At 35.2% G+C, this 17,732-nt stretch overlaps 1 protein-coding gene across 7 annotated transcripts in view; it reads right to left on the bottom strand.

Annotated features, from left to right (window-relative positions):
* The window catches only part of CYLD (CYLD lysine 63 deubiquitinase), a 65,717-nt gene that overhangs the window by 25,440 nt on the left and 22,545 nt on the right, over nt 1–17,732 (bottom strand). For 5 of the 7 annotated variants that reach the window (XM_033218375.1, XM_033218372.1, XM_033218374.1 and 2 more), the window contains 2 exons: nt 1,616–1,624; nt 506–604 (listed from right to left, as the gene is read on the bottom strand). In XM_033218375.1, the coding sequence (XP_033074266.1) occupies nt 506–604; nt 1,616–1,624 (108 nt within the window). The remainder of the gene's footprint in view (nt 1–505; nt 605–1,615; nt 1,625–17,732) is intronic. The other 2 variants (XM_033218377.1, XM_033218376.1) reach the window with 1 other exon arrangement.

The raw sequence follows: 17,732 nt of genomic DNA, 5'->3' as shown, positions 1-17,732 counted from the left end.
ATAAATCTATGAGTATGTGAAAGCTAACAAAAAAAGAGCTGTAAGCTCCACACATATTGTAAGGAAGCTTCTGGGAAAGAGAATAAATTTTTGCTTAGCAGTTTGAGATTTAATTTGTGCCACATCTAGTTAGTAAAATCCATTTAATTAATCTCTAGTATACTTTATCCTATATAACATTATCTATCCATAAAGGATTATTGTACACAGTTGCAATCCTAAACTATACATACAAATATTCCAAGTAAGGAGTTCCAAAAACCAGTTGATTATAGACCAGCAAAACACACAAGTCCTTATAGGGCACTCTTCCTGAGGTAAAAAAGGCTGGGAACAGTTGGCTTAAACAATATTTATATACAAGCTTTAGTTTCACCACTAAAAATGTTTGAAAGAAAAAAAGTCTACATACATGTTCAGAAGTAATAGCTTATAACCTTTTTTAATGCTATAGCAAATTAGGCATTATATAAATTACTAAAGGTTACATGCTATTGATCCATACCTGTAGCCTTTGGTTTATTATGACTGGATGAACCTTTGTCCCCAACACCTCTTGACATAAAGGCAAGTTTGGGAGGCCTCCTTTCCTGTGTCACGCTCTCTGAAACAGTGAACATGCTTTTTAAAGATAAAGGCAAATTCTTACAGAAAAGAAACAATCAAGAAAGCAATGACAGTAACAAAATTAAAAAAAAAAAAACCCTCTTTCCACAAAAAGGCAGAATTTTTACTTTTACAAATTATTTTTAAAGGCCATCAAAAGTATTGAAAAAGATAATACCATGGGGGAAAAAATCAATGCTGTATTTCAAAATGTAATTTCTATAAGAAAATACCCTCTCAAATACAATTCAGCTAAATGCTTTAAGCTCTTGAAAATTTAATTGCTTGTAGTCAATTTTATTTGATCTCTTAAAACACAACAAAGAAAATCTTACTCAGTTTTTTTACAGCATTTCCCAAATCAGCAGGACTAGAACACCCCTGTGTATTATAAAGTGTTTCGAACTCAAATATTTCTTGAAGATGCTGAGATAAACAAAGATAAATAATTTCTTTACTGCATGGAACCAGAACCTTTAATATGCTAATGCGCATTGTGAATTGCTCAGGGAGAAACAAAATAAACTTACTGATAAAAATTTTTATGCCACTTTGCTTAGCATCTTAGATTAATATATTTCATGAACACAGTTTGAAAAAAGCCTGGTTAGGAATATGTGTCATCGTTAGGAAAGTTCTGGTTAAGAACATATATCTGCTTTTAAAAACATTTATGTTAAGAATAACACAGATGTGTATACAAACACTTATACATATACAAGAGGAAAACATAGAGAATTACACACAGATTAAAAATACAGAAAGCCAGAGACATAGCAATAATATATGTGAAAAAACACTCACAATTATTTCTGAAACATAGGTGTAATAAGTGTGGTAAACTTGTTTTGAATACAAAGACCACTCTAGACCTTAAAGACCAGCAATGATCATAAAATACACCTAAATACTGATCAAGACAATGTAGAAGAGGCAGTGTGGAAAGTTCTTCCTTTGAAAAATTCAACAACACATCCGTGGAGTCCAACACGACACTTAGGAGTCATACCTGATAAAGCTGTGTGTCAGCAAAAACAGTATCACCCACAGTGGATTTGAGGACAGAAAGAAAGAAATAGGAAAATTTTTACATTTTAAACACAAGGAAAAGACTTTTCTTAAAAAAAAGAGGAAATCATACTAAATGAATTATATGTAAATACTTGGTAACTTTTTACATGGTTGAAGGAGAAGGGGGATGTATTACTAAACTATATCTTAAACATCTCATAATACGATCCAATAGAATATGAAAATATTTTAATTCAAAAATTATACCAGTTAACCATGATTTCCATCAAATGATGTAAGAAGAGAAAAGCTACGTACTAATACCGTGGTCCCCACTTATCCACACTTTTACCTTCGATGGTATCAGTTACCCACAGTCAACCACTGTCCAAAAATATTAAACGAAAAATTGCAGAAACAGACAATTCGTAAGTTTTAAGTTGCATACCGTTCTGAGTATTATAACAAAATCTTGCACCATCCTAATCTATAACCCCTGGACACGACCCATCCCCCTGTCCAGCATCTCCACGCTGTGTCTACTCCCTGCCTTCGTAGTCACTTGGTAGCCACCTCAGTCATCAGATCAACTACTGCAGTATCACAGTGCTTACATTCAAGTCACCCTTATTTTACTTAATAATAGTTCTGAAGTATAAGAGTAATGATATTGCCATATTATTATTATTGTCTCTTTTCCGATTAATTACTGTTTTTAATATCTTATTGTGCCTACTATACAAATTAAACTTTATCAGAGGCATGAATGTAGAGGAAAAACACAGTATATGTAGGGTTCAGTACTATCCATAGTCTCAGGTATCCACTGGGGGTCTTGGAAGTATCCCTTGATGAAAGAGGAGACTACTGTTCTTTTATGATGCTGTCATTCAGATATCTTTAAATAGTACCCATGACAGCTACTTCAGAAGGAAAATCTTAGTCACTGAGAAGAGTTCCCAAATTATAGCATGTAAAATTACTAAAGAAAAACAACTCCCACTATTAACTGTAATTAACTGCATATAACATTTTTTAAGTATGTTCACATGTATACCACGATATAGATCCATTATGTAGTTAGTAACCATTATAACAAATGCAACAAGTGCTCTTCCCTTTGTTAGGCTTTGAAGGCAGCCTGGCAGGACCGGAGGGCCAACTGGATGGCCAGTGGTGACAGTTCTGCAGGTGACACTAGGGAGGAGCTCCAAAGATTAGGAATGTGAGCAGGAGGGCACTGGAGTTGGAAACTGTGGCTACCTTCTGCCAAAGGCTGTCTGAGAGTGGTCAAATATCAGCTCTGAAGAAGTGGACATTCCATCAGAATTCTATACAGACAAAGGGGCACAAACCACCTCTAATTGCCCTCCAGCAATTACACACCAAATATTTCTTGTTCCTTTGTCACAACTGTGTTCATGGCCCAAAACTACTTGGGTCAAAGCAAAGCTTTCAAACTTAAATGAATTATAAGTGATTACCAACTCAGGAAAAGATAAATATGGGATGAAAAACAAGGTAAGAAATAAATTCAGCTGGCAATTTTGTGTGATTAAAACAATCCTGATTAAAGATATTAAAACATATAGAAGATAAGTCCACCAAACGGCATGTGTAAAAATGTACAGAGCAGCCCTATTCATTATAATCAAAAACTGGAAACAAACTATTCCGCAGAAGAATAGAGAAACAAATTATGGTCTATTCATACAATGGAATACTACACAGCAATAAAAAAGGAATAAACGACAGATAAACAGGGCAACATGGACATTGTGCTCAGCAAAAGAAACCAAACCTAAAGTATCCATTATATATACACAGCAAGACTGCATTTAAATGATAAAATTCACAGCTTATCCATCACTTGTTGAGTTAACCAGAAAAAGAAAAATCCTTTGGAGAATCTTGAGCTGGAAATCATAACAATAAACTAGTGAACAAGTTACTGTTCAAATCAAATGAAATGTCTATGAATTTGAATGACCCAGTAAATTAAGAGAAATTGTTTAATTAACATGCTGCTTAACATCAGCAGCCACAAGAGCATAATTCAGACTCAAATGAGAATTTAATATCCACAGAAATCTTGTGAAGAAAACATAGTTTACTTGAGTAGAATGAGGTATTATTAAACCCGACATTACAAATATCCTAAAGGCAACTATTCAGAAATCTCTAAAAGGTTGGGTTCCTGATCAGAATAAATATTTTCCATAATAGTATATGAAAAATTGTTCAAGAAATGCTGGAAGGTGCCATACAGATAACACCAAAAGTTGCATGCTATAGATCTGGTGCTTCAAATTATCCTTCTTCAGGGCTCCAGCTCTAACTGTCTCATAGGACCAGGAGTTCTCCCTATACAGGCAATATTCATGGTGACTCTGATTGACAAGCCATCTCTACAAAAGCCACGTATTACTGTCTATCAAAATGTAAAATGCACATAGCCTTTGACCTAGCAATTCTACTCCTAGGAAGTTATCATTTTACACTGGCACACATGCTAACTGATACATAGATACGAAGTTATTCACTGAAGCACTGCTTATAACAGCAAAAGATTGAAAACAACCTAAATGCTCATCAGTAGGAGACTGGTTCAAAAACTATGATATGTGCATAAAATGAAATATAATGCAATGATTCAAACAAAAGACTAAGTATACAATTTATATACTAATATTAAATAATCTCTAATATCTATTGTTAAGTTAAAAAGGAAGGTGCAACTTCCACTTCTGGAAAGATAAAGTAGATGTACATCCTATTTCTCTTGCTAAGTACAACTAAAATCTCTAAACATAATACATAAAACAAATATAAGAAGACTTTGAAAGGTAGAGATGGGAAGGCAGACCAGCTAGGAACCTCAAGACTTAAGAAATAACATCATGGAGATTTCCCTCTGGGTTTTCTTCTTGACTACATTCTTATCTCATACTTAGAGCTAAACCTCAGCACCGTGGAAACATCAACAGGCACAGACTAAAGAAGGCCCCAACAAAAGTTCTGCTCTCTCTAGTCAAAGGATATCAATTCTCCCCAAAGTTATATACAGGTTTAATGCAATTCCTATCAAAATCTCAAGAAGATTTTGTATAGATGTACACAAGATTACTCTAAAATGCATATGGAAAGGCAAAAGATCTAGAATAACTAAAATAATTTTGGAAAAGAATAAAATAGGAGGAATTAGTTTAATAGATTGCAAGACTTACTAGTTAGCCACAGTGATCGAGACTGTGGTATGGGCAGTAGGACAGACACACAGATCAATGGAACAGAATGGAGAACCATGAAATAGACCCACATAAATATACCCAACTGAATTTTGACAAAAGCAGATAAATAATTCAATGGAAGAAAGAATCTTTTCAACAAATAGTGACGGAGCAATTAGATATCCACAGATTTTTTAAAAAATGAAATTCTACTTACATCTCACACCTTATACAAAACTAACTCAAAATAGATTATAGACTTAAATGTAAAAAGTAAATCTATGAAATTTTTTGGAAAACAGAGAACAAGGATGCAAAGAAATTAGAACCCTCATACATTGTGGCTGGAAAAGTAAATGGTGCAGCTCCTTCGGAAAATCATCTGGCAGTTCCACAAATGACTAAACACAAGGTCACCATATGACCCAGCAATTCCACTCCTAGGCAGTACCCAATAGAACTGAAAACAGGTGTCCACAGAATAACTTGTATATGAATGTTCACACAGCATTTTTAATATAGTCAAAAACTAGAAACTGATGTCCATTGACTGAAAAATGGATAAACAAAATATGGCAGATCCATTTATTGGAATATTATTCAACCATAAAGAAGGTTGGAGTACTGATTTTGCTATCACATGGATGAACCCTGAAAAGATTATGCTTAATTGAAGAAGCCAGACACAAAAGCCACACATTTTTTATTCTATTTATGTGAAATGTCCAGAATAGGCAAGTCTGTAGAAACAGAAAGCAGATCAGTGGTTGTCAGGGTCTCAGGGTAAGAGACAATGGGAAGTAACTGCTTAATGGGTACTGGGTTCCCATGAAAATGTTCTAGAACTGGATAGTGCACGGTAAGGGTTGCACAACATACTACATTTCAATTTTCAAAAGCTTAGGAGAAAATCTTCCATATGTAGAGCTAAACAAAAGTTGTTGAACTTGACACAAAAGCTTGATCCATACAAGGAAAACTTTATAAACTTGACTTCATAAAAATAAAAATCTTGTACTCTGTGAAAGACCCTATTAAGAGGATGAAAAGACAACTACACATTGGGAGATAAAATGTATCAAACAAAGAATTCGTATCAAGGATACATAAAGACTTCTCAAAACTCAACCGTAAAAAAGCACAGGATCCAATGAAAACCTGGGCAAAAGAGATGAGGACACCTTTCACTCAAGAATATATATGAAGGCTGCGCATGGTGGCTCATGCCTGTAATCCCAGCACTTTGGGAAGCCGAGGCGGGTGGATCACTTGAGGTCAGGAGTTTGAGACCAGCCTGGCCAACATGGTGAAACCCTCTCTCTATTAAAAACACAAAAATTAGCTGGGTATGATGGTGCACACCTGTAATTCCAGTTACTTGGGAGGCTGAGGCAGAAGAATCACTTGAACCCAGGAAGCAGAGGTTACAGTGAGCCGAGATCGCACCACTGCACTCCAGCCTGGGTGACAGAGCAAGACTCCATCCCCCCAAAAAAAGAAAAAGAATATATACAGATGACAGTGAGCACACGGAACGATGTTCAACATCAGCAGCCATCAGGTAAACTCAAATCAAAATCACGATGAGATACAACTACAAATCTCTCTGAATGGATGAAATTAAAATAGTGACAACACCAAATGCTGGAAAGGATACAGAGAAACCTGATTACCCATATACTGCCAGTGGTAATGTAAAAGAGTACAGTCACTCTGGAAAACAGTTTAGCGGTTTCTTACGAAACTAAATTTGCAAATATCAGCGAGTATGCACTTGGACAATTATGTCCAAGAAATGAAGATTTATGTGCACTCAAGAAATTGCATACAAATATTCATAAAAGCATTATTCATAATAGCCAAAAACTGGAAACAAACCAGACGTCCTTCAATGGGTAAACAGTTAAACAAACTGATACATCCATAATATGGAATATTACTCAGGAATAAACAGGAACAATCCATGGATATATAAAATAACATAGATAAATCTCCAGAGAATTATGCTCAGTGAAAAAAGAGCCAGTCTCAAAAAGTTACATACTGTACAACTCCATTTATATAACATTCTTGAAATGACTGAATTATAGAAATGGAGAGCAGATGAGTGGTTGTCAGAGGTTAAAGATGGGGCAGGAGTAAGAGGGAATTCATGCGGCAATAAAAGGGCAACATAAGAGATCTTTGTGGGATGGGAATGTTCTGTCTTTTGATCGTATCAGGGTCAACATTCTGGCTGCACACGTCTTAGTTTACAAGATGTTACCACTGGGGAAAATGGGCTAAAGGGCATACAGGATCTCTCTCTCTCTGCATGTGAATCTATAATAATCTGAAATGCTGTAAATCATATAGCTGAAAAAGGGCTTGTATTCAGAATGTATAAATAACTCTCAAAATCTAATCATAAAGAAATAATTAAAAATTGGCCAAAGACTTTCACAGACACTAAACCAAAGAAGATACATAGATGACAAATACGCACATGGAAAGCTGTTTGATATCACTGGCCACCAATGAAGCGCACAGTAAAACCACAATTAGATGTTAATAAAATTTTAAAAACTGATCACACCAGGTGTTGGCAAAGATGTGGAAGAATCATATCTCTCATATACTGCGTCCGGGAATGTAAAATAATGCAACCACTTTGGAAACACAGCTTGGAAGGATTGGAGGTTTTATTTAAGTTAACAATCACCTATGATATTACCGGCCATTCCACATCTAGGTAGGTACCCAAGTGAAATGAAGGCATACACGTCCATATGAAGATTTGTACACAAATTTTCATAGCAGCATTATTCATAATAGCCAAAAACTGAAAACAACTCAAGTGTCCATCAACAAGTGAATGGATATAGAAACTAGTATAACCATATCAGCAATAAAAAGGACAACATGGATGGATAAAAAATAATTATGTCAAGTGAAACTAAGCCAGACAAAAAAGAATGCATCCTGATTTATTCCATTTCTGTAAAATCCTTTATAATGTGAACAAGTGTATACTGATGTAAAGAAGACCAGTGGTTGTCTGAATGTAGGGGGTGGGAGGACAGGAAGAGGCAGAGGGAGGGATCCCAAGGGACATACTTTGGGGTGATGGATATGTTTACTATCTTGATTGTAGAGATCATCAAAAAAAATAGCATTATACTCCCAATCCCCACAACTAGAACAAAAGACACAGGTTGAACTAGAAAAGCAGAAATGTATAATTTTGGGGTGGTGCTAATTGATATGCTTCATCATAACAACTTCAAGAACCTGAACATAATGTCAAATTAGATATGTTAGCAGTGTTTTTAACCATTTAGAACAGAAATATAAGAGAGAAACAGTTTTATAACAGGTTTAAGATTCCTGCATCTTTTAATCAAAGGTATCCTTCAGAAGCCAACTATTACAAGCAATTGACTACAAAGAATTCTTTCCCAAGCTTCCCAGCTGTTCAACTGCTCCAAAAAGAATCTTTTTTCTTTTTTAAAGGCTGGAAATATTAATTTTGTCTTACAAATGAAGGCAATTGGGCAAGAAAAAGAAACTAAGGAACTAAAGGAGACACTTTCACTGTTTTTTTCCCCTCAAGAAAAGAGTCCTAATGATGACATGAAAGGCAGACAAAGACTCATTTAAATAAACTAAATTAATTTTCATTTAAACAACTTTAGTTTTTAAAGTCTATTTGCAAGCTTTATTTTGTTGACAAATAAGTGTAATTTATGTATTATGTTATAAAAGCTGGTATCATTCTTAATTATCTCCTATTGAGGGTTTATGAAAATCAAGCTTTAAAAGAAAAAAAAAAATACCATTCTTTTCCTTTCTCTTCACTGCTCTGAGCCAGAAATAATGACAATGATGACTACTGATTTAGAAGATCAAAGTGCGCCTGACAAGTGACGCCCAAGATATTCATGTAAGTAATTTTTATTATTTTAATCCTCCACCAATATTTTAATAAAACAAAACTGTAAATGTTTTTAAGATAAATACTAGTAATGAAGAATTCTTTGTCAGGTTATATTCCAGGAAAAACAGAAAGGGTGGTTTTTTTCTTTGCTTTTCTTTTTTAGTGCCACTGTAGAACCCAAGATAATTTACATTTCAAACCAAATTGAGATGTGGAAAAAATATACAGAAGGAAATACAGCTCTAGAGTGTGTGTGTGGGAGAAAGCACTTCAAGTATTTATTTTACAGCCAAGTGAGAAAAACAATCAATTATACATAAGTCAACTTCATAGTTCAGGTATCTCAATCTTAAATTATAATACTAAACTAATGATTTCCCTAGTCTCCTAACTCATTCAATATAATGAATTACATTCAGTTGTAAAAGGTAAAATTCAAAGAAATGCAATTAAGGTAAGTAAAGAGAACGGTTACTGTCAATCGAAAATCCTTTTTTTTTTTTTTTTTTTTGAGCTTTCAAAAGTACCCTTTGGAATTTAAAAAAAGAAAAATTGAAACCCACAAACCCACACAGGCATATCGCGGAGATATTGCAGGTTCTGTTCCAGACCACCACAATAAAGCAAATATTACAATAAAGCAAGTCACACAAATGTTTTGGTTTCCCAGTGCATATGAAAGTTATGTTTACACTATACTGTAGTCCATTACATGTGCAATACCATCATGTTATTAAAAATAATGTATATACCTTAATTTTTAAAATATTTCATTGCTAAAAAATGTTAATGATTATCTGAGCCTTCAAGGAGTCATAGTCTTTTTGCTGGTAGAGGCTCTTGCCTCAGTGTGGATGGCTGCTGACTGATCACAGTGACGGTTGCTGAAGGTTGGAGTGACTATGGCAATTTCCTAAAACAAGACAACAATGAAGTTGGCTCTTTCTTTCATAAAAGATTTCTCTGTAGCATGTGATACTGTTTGATAGCATTTTACTCACAATAGAAGTTCTTTCAAAACTGGAGTCAATCCTCTCCCAAGTCCTGCTGCTTCTTTACTAAGTTTATGGAATATTCTAAATCCTTTGTTGTCATCTCAACAACGCTCACAGTATCCTCACCAGGAGTTGATGTCATCTCAATGAATCACTTTTCCTTTCCTCATCCGCTCAAGTTTTATCATGAGACTGCAGCAATTCAGTCAAGTACATTTTCAGGCTCCACCTCTAGTTCTAGTTCTTTTGCTATTTCCACCACATCTACAGTTACTTTTTCCAGTGAAGTCTTCAACCCCTCAAAGTCATCCATGAGGGTTAGAATCAACTTCTCCCAAACTCCTGTTAATGTTGATATTTTGACCTCCTCCCATGAATCATGGATGTTCCTAATGGCATCTAGAATGGTGAATCCTTTTCAGATAGTTTTCAATTGACTTTGCCCAGTCTATCAGAGGAATTATAATCTATGGCAGCCTTACAAAATGTATTTCTTAAATAAAACTTGCAAATAGAAATTACTGCTTGGTCCATATGCTGCAGAACGGATATTGTGCTAGCAGGCCTGAAAATAACATTAATCTCCTTGTGCATCTCCATCAAAGCTCTTGAGTGCCCAGGTGCACCATCAATGAACAGTAATATTTTGAAAGGAATCCTTCTTCTGAGCAGTAGATCTCAACAGTAGACTTAAAATATTCGTTAAGCATGCTGTAAACAGACGTGTTGTCATCCAGGCTTCGTTGTTCCATTTATAGAGCACAGGCAGAGTACATTTAGCATAATTCTTAAGGGCTTTGGGATTTTCAGAATCCTGGCTTCAACTTAAAGTCACCAACTACATTAACCCCTAACAAAAGAGTCAGCCTATCCTTTGAAGCTTCGAAGCCAGGCATTGACTACTCCTCTCAGCTATGAAAGTCTTAGATGGTGTCTTCTTCCAACAGAAGGCTGTTTTGCCTACACTGAAAATCTTTTGTTTAATGTAGCCACTTTCATCAATTAACTTAGCTAGATCTTCTGATAACTTGCAGCAGTTTCTATATCAGCACTTGCTGCTTCACCTTGCACTTTTATGTTATGGTGATGACATCTTTCCTTAAAGTTTATGAACCAACCTGTGCAAGCTTCCAACTTTTCTTCTACAGCTTTCTTACCTCTCTCAGCCTTTACAGAATTGAAGAGAGTCAGGGCCTTGCTCTGGATTAGGCTTTGGCTTTGGCTTAAGGGAATGTGCTGGTTTGATCTTCTATCCAGATAACTAAACCTTTCTCCATATCAGCAATAAGGCTGTTTTGCTTTTTTATCATTCATGTGTTCACTAAAGCAGCACTTTTAATTTCCTTCAGGAAATTTTCCTTTGCATTCACAACTTAGCTAACTTTGGCACAAGAGGCCTAGTTTTCAGTCTCTCTCAGCTTTCAACACACCTTCCTCACTAAGCTTAATCATTTCTAGCTTTTGATTTAAAGTGAGAGATACGCAACTCTCTCTTTCACTGAAATACTTAGAGGCCATCATAGGATTATGACTTGGCCTAATTTTAATATTTTTGTGTATCAGGAAATAGGGAGGCCCAGGAGTGAGAGAGACAGAGGCCCTACTGGTCGTCAGTGGAGCAGTCAGAACATACACAACATTTATCAGTGGAGTTTGCCATCTTATATGGGTGTGGTTTGTGGTGCCCTAAAACAATTTCAATTATCACATCGAAGATCATTGATTACAGATCACCGTAACAGATATAATAATAATGAAAAAGTTTGAAATATTGCAGGAATTACCAAAATGTGACACAGAGACACAAAGTGTGCACATGCTATTGGAAAAATGGCACTGACAGACTTGCCCAAAGCAGGATTGCCACAAACCTTCAATTAATAAAAAACACGTATCTGTGAAGCACAATAAAAGCACTATAAAATTAGGTATGCCTGTATTTGATTTCATAAGACAAGTGAAATTACATTTAGCCATGTTACTTTGGGAAAAACAATATTGGTACAGAATTGGTTATCCCTGCAAGAATACAAAAATAATCACAGAAAATTTATTTCACAAGTGATTCCCCCATAGCTATCCAGCAAGTTAACATTATAAAAAAAGCATAACTCCTAGAATTTGCTTAGGACAGAGTGTCTCAAGCTCAGTTCTACTGAGGTTCTGAACCAGATAATTCTGTGTTGTGCAGGGCTGCCCTGTGCACTGTAGGAAGTTTAGCAGCATCTCTGGCCTCCACCCATTAGAGGCCAGTAGTACTCTCACCTCAGATGTGGCAATCAAAGATCTCCAGACACTGCCAAATGTCCCCAGGAGACAAAAGCATCCCAGGCGGAGAACTACAGGCTTAGACCTAAAAAATGCACTAGTTACACAGTAAAAAATAATAGCATATTTTAAACAATAACAAGTATATCTAGAAAGAATTAAAAAAGCCAAAAGTTGGTCCTTTGGAAAAATGAAAGTCAGAAACCACGGTAAGATTGGTGAAGAATGTGAGAAAGCACAAATGATTAACATTTTGGATGAAAATAGGAACACAAGTGCAGGTGCTGCTGAGGCTGAACAGAAAATTAGAGGCTTTTATAAAGAACATGATGCCCAAAGCTTTGAAAACAAATTAAATGGATACATTCATAAAAAACAAAACTTACAAAGGACAATCAAAAACAAATAGAAATGTTAAAGGATATTTCATCAGGAGCTAAACATTGCCACAAAACGAAGCTTGCCAAATAGTCAAGGAATAGGTAATTCTAATTTTACACAAACTCTTTCAAAGAACAAAATAAAAGAAACCTTTCCCAGGTACTTTATGAGACAAGCATGACTTTGATTCCAAAACCAGACAAGGACAGCTAAGAGGGAAAAAGTAAAGGCGAATATCTCTTATAAACAGAGATTTTAAAAACAGCATGCAAATACTAGCAAACTGGACCAAGCAAAGTATGAATCATGAGGAGGTTGGGTTTACATCAGGATGTAAGTTTGATTCAATATAAGAAAATTAGCAGATTAAAAGAATACAGGATTATCTCAATAGAGAAAAAGGGTTTGATAATATTCAACATCAATTCATGATAAAACTGTTAGAAAACTAGGAACTGTAGGTAACTTCCCTAACCTGATAAATGACAGATACAACAATAAAACTCTATAGCAAACATCACATTTAATAATGAAACGTTGCAAGCATTTTCTTTGAGATCAGAAAAAAAGGCCAAGATGCCTTCCATCACTACTTCTATTCAATATTGTATTTAGAGATCCTAGCTAGGACAGTAAGAAACCATCTTTAAAAATAAAAGATAAGAACTCAGAAGAAGAGGCAAAACTGTTATTATGTGCAAACTATAATGACTGAGTATTTTACAAGTACTCCACAGATTGTGAATAAGATATTTTAGTAAGACTGTTTGTAAGAAAAATCAGTACACGAAAGTCAATTGAAATTGACTTCATTCCCATTAGGATGGGAATCAAAAAATCAGATAATAACAGGTATTGACAAGGACATGAAGAAATCAAACCCCTTATACACTGCTAGTAGGAATGTAAAATGGTGTGGCTGCTTTGGGAAATAGTCTGGCAGTTCCACAAATGATTAAACATAAGAGTTATCATATGACCCAGCAATTCCACTCCTAGATATAAACCCAAGAGAAACAAAAGCATATGTCCACACAACAACTTGTACATGCATGTTTGTAGCAGCATTATTCATTTTAGCCAAAAGGTGAAAAAAAAAACTAAATATCTATCTACTGGTGAAAAAACAACTTGTGAGGTATCCATACAATGGATTATCATTGTGCCTTAAGAAGGAAGGAAATTCTGACATAAGCTACAACATGGAGGAACCTTGAAAACATTATGCTAAGTGAAAAAAGTCAGTCACAAAAGACCACATATAATGTGATTCCATTTAAATGAAGTGTCCAGAAAAGGCAAACATACAGAGACAGAAGCAGACTGGTAGTTGCTTAGGACTAACAAGGATGAAGGGTTTTCGGGGGTGATCACTAAGGGGTACAGCATTTCTTTTTGAGGTGATGAAAATGTTCTAAAATTATCTTGACAATTGCACATGTCTGTAAATGCACTAAAATGCAGATTTGAACACTGAGTGAATTATAAACTAGATCTCAGTAAAGCTGTTTTCTTTTTTTTTTTTTTTTTTTTTTTGTTGAGGCGGAGTCTTGCTCTGTCGCCCAGACTGGAGTGCAGTGGCCGGATCTCAGCTCACTGCAAGCTCCGCCTCCCGGGTTCATGCCATTCTCCTGCCTCAGCCTCCTGAATAGCTGGGACTACAGGCGCCCGCCACCGCGCCCAGCTAGTTTTTTGTATTTTTTAGTAGAGACGGGGTTTCACCGTGTTAGCCAGGATGGTCTCAATCTCCTGACCTCATGATCCGCCCGTCTCGGCCTCCCCAAGTGCTGGGATTACAGGCTTGAGCCACCGCGCCCGGCCTAAGCTGTTTTCTAAAGAAAAGAATCAATTGTATTTCTACATCAGCATGACACTATTAGAAAATATGCTTTATAATGCATCAAAATGCATTTAAGCTCTCCATGGAGAAAATTATAAAATTTTACTAAAAGGAAATTAAATAAATGAAAGAATATACAATGTTCATGTATTAGAAGTTTTAATATCATAGAAATGTCAATTCTCCTCCAATTGTTCTACAGATTAATTTCAATTCCAAAATCCTAATAGAACTCTCTTATAGTATTTGAGAAGCTGATAGTTAAACTTACAATGAAGCCCAAAGGCTAACAATAGCCAAGACACTCATTAAGAAAACAAACAATGGAAATGTACTCTCACAGCTACCAAGACTTCTAAAGCTATGGATAGACTTTAGTGTAGGGAAATAACAGGGCTCAGAATGATCCACACGTATACATCTGGAAATTTGACTTATACGCAGCAAGCATGGAAGGTCAAACTGGGTATCTGTACCCATATTTCATATTCTGTATAAAACCAAATCCAAGTGAATAACACACTTAAATGTGAAAATGTAAAACTATCAAGAAGACAACTATTTTGAAAACAGTATAGAACAGGAAGATTCAAAAGAATAGTGAGAGGAGCCTAGTGTTAATAATATTAAAACACATTACAAAGAATCACACGTGGAAGCAGAGTGTGGGAAGATGAACAAAGGGGACTTGGCAAGTGGCGGGGTGTGGATGATGGGAAGTTGCTTGGCGGGTACAACGTGCATTGCTCCAGTGATGGATGTGCTGAAGGCCCTGACCTCACCACAGCGCAATACAGCAGTGTAGCACAATTACACCTGTACCCCACGAATATATACAATTTTTAAAATATCATTAAGAACAATGTGGTATTGAAACGTGGGGAGATACAACAGAAAGTCCAGAAATATACCAAACTACACACAGAAATTTAGTATGATGAAAATGGCCTCTCAAACCAGTAAAGATGGACTTTTTAATAAATGATACTAAGACAACAGAGTATCTTCTACCTGTGGGCAAGCATAAAAACTAAATTGGATTTGTATTTCACATCATATACCACATAAAACAGAAATGGGTCAAAAATATAGATAGATAGACATACAGACAGACAGACATACAGACAGACAGACAGACAGATAGATAGATAGATAGATAGATAGATAGATGTAGAGCTAGAGATATGTACTAAAACCACAGAGTATTAGAAGAAAACACAGGGAAATTCCTTTATAACCTTAGAGTAACTCAAAATCTAGAATCTATTAAAACAAAAAGAATACAACAGCATAAAAATTTTATAAATCCTACATGGCAAAAAGCACCAAAGTCAAGACGAAATGCACCACATACAAAGGACAAATATATGATACCACTAATACGAGATACCCAGAGTAGGCAAAGTCATAAGGACAGAGAGCAGAGAACAGAGATGACCAGAGGCTGGAGGGAGAGAGGAACCAGCAGGTATCTCTTGATCAGTATAGAGTTTCTATTTGGGATAGTGAAAAAGTGGGATAGTGGAAATAGTGGTGATGGTTGCACAATTGTAAACATACGTAATGCCACTGAACTATACACTTAAAAATTGTTAAAATGGTACATCTTGTTATGTATATTTTACCACAATAAAAGCGAATGAGGGTGACCAGATAAATAAGCAATTTTAAAAAAAGACAAATGAGGGTGGAGGAGTGGGCAACATTTGCACCTTGCATCACAAAAGAGTTTGCCACCCTAACACATGAAGAAATCAGTGAGAAAAAAGACCAATAACCTAACCCAATTTAAAAATAGGCAACAGATGCAAACAGTTCACAGAAAGAAAAATTGCCCTTAATCATATGCAAAAATGTTCAACATCACTCATCAGAGAAATGCAAATTTCTATTTGCAAATGTATTATATACACTGAAATATATTTTTTATCTATCAGATTGGAAAAAAAGTTAATAACACACTCTCATGGGAAAGCTATAAGTTACCCTTGTATGCTACTGGCAGGAACATAAATTGTTATATCCACTACTGAAGGCAATTAACAATATCTAGAAAAATACCAATGCATACACCCTTTCATCAAACAACTCCACTTCTGGGAATATATCCTCCAGATATGCTAGCACATGTGGGAAACAGATACGAACAGGTTACAGTAACATTGTGTGGGACATCAAAAAATCAGAAACAACCCAAATATCCATTGATAGGAAACTGGTTAAATACATTATGGAATTTTTTTTCCATACAATGGAAAATTATACACTATAAAAAACAAGAACCTCTGTTTGCATGTATACAAAGAGTTCTAACACATAAAATTAAGAGAATAAAGCAAACGGCAGAAGAGCGCATCTAGTACACTCCTTGAATTAAAAGGGAATGGGAAATAAGAATATTTATATTGTATAAAGAAACACGAAAGATATATAAGAAATTCATAAAAACTGTGACTAGTGAGAAACAAAGGATGGAGTAAGCAGGCAACTGAGGCAGAGGGGATAAAAATGGAAATGAGATATTTTACTGTACTTTTAAATTTTGATTTGAGATATATGAATGATTTCTTATTTAAATTGTTTTAATAATTTGATAGAGGTTTCTAATTCAAGGGTATATATGTATTAGTTAAAACCCAAATAAATCCATATGGTCATTATATGTGTGACTTCTATCTGAAATGAAAAAGAAAACCCTAAATACTTATCTCTAGTTAATTAGACGCACGCTGAAGTATTTAGGAGGAAGTGAACTGGTGTCTGCAACTTAATGGGAAATGCACAAGAAAACATGATGGATTAGTATGTGAATAGAGAGGTGGACAGATACATATAAAGCAAGTAAGGTGTTGATTGTAGGATCTAGATGATATGCATAAGGATGCTTATACAATATACAATTTTCAGTTTTTCTGTTTAAAATGTCATAACAAAATGTTAAAAGATGTTTTATTAAAATTCTCAAAACAGAGAACTCAATAATCAATAAATGAGCACCTCAACAGAAAAACAGGCAAAAAATACATGTTTAATAGAAGACACAAATGTTGTATAAACATATAAAAGGCTGTTCGATCCTACTTGTAATCTGGGAACTACAAACTTTTAAACCACCATTTCTCAGCTGTCAGACTGACAAAAATGTTAATCAGTACCAAGTGTTGAAAAGGAGGAGGAAACAACCTAAAACCCAAGCGTCCATGAATATTACAATGGGCACCAAACTGGGATAGCCACATCTAACGAAATATACTATGAAGCAGTGAGAGTGAACAAACTACTAATACCCAAAAGAATCTCAAAATACATTTTAAGTAAATGATGCAAGTAATTTAAAAATCAGTAAGATTTTAACTACATTAAGTTCAAAAGCAGGCTAAACTAAACAGTAGATTGGTTATACAGATAAAATTAAGTTATTAAAAGCAAGGAAAAAATTAATGAGCAAAAATCAGAATAGTGGTCACCCTAGGGAGAGATTGCAA

Source organism: Trachypithecus francoisi, unplaced genomic scaffold (assembly GCF_009764315.1).
Source record: "Trachypithecus francoisi isolate TF-2019V2 unplaced genomic scaffold, Tfra_2.0 Lachesis_group10, whole genome shotgun sequence".
In the NCBI taxonomy this organism is placed as follows: domain Eukaryota; kingdom Metazoa; phylum Chordata; class Mammalia; order Primates; family Cercopithecidae; genus Trachypithecus; species Trachypithecus francoisi.
This window is presented reverse-complemented; position numbering and strand designations above follow the sequence as displayed.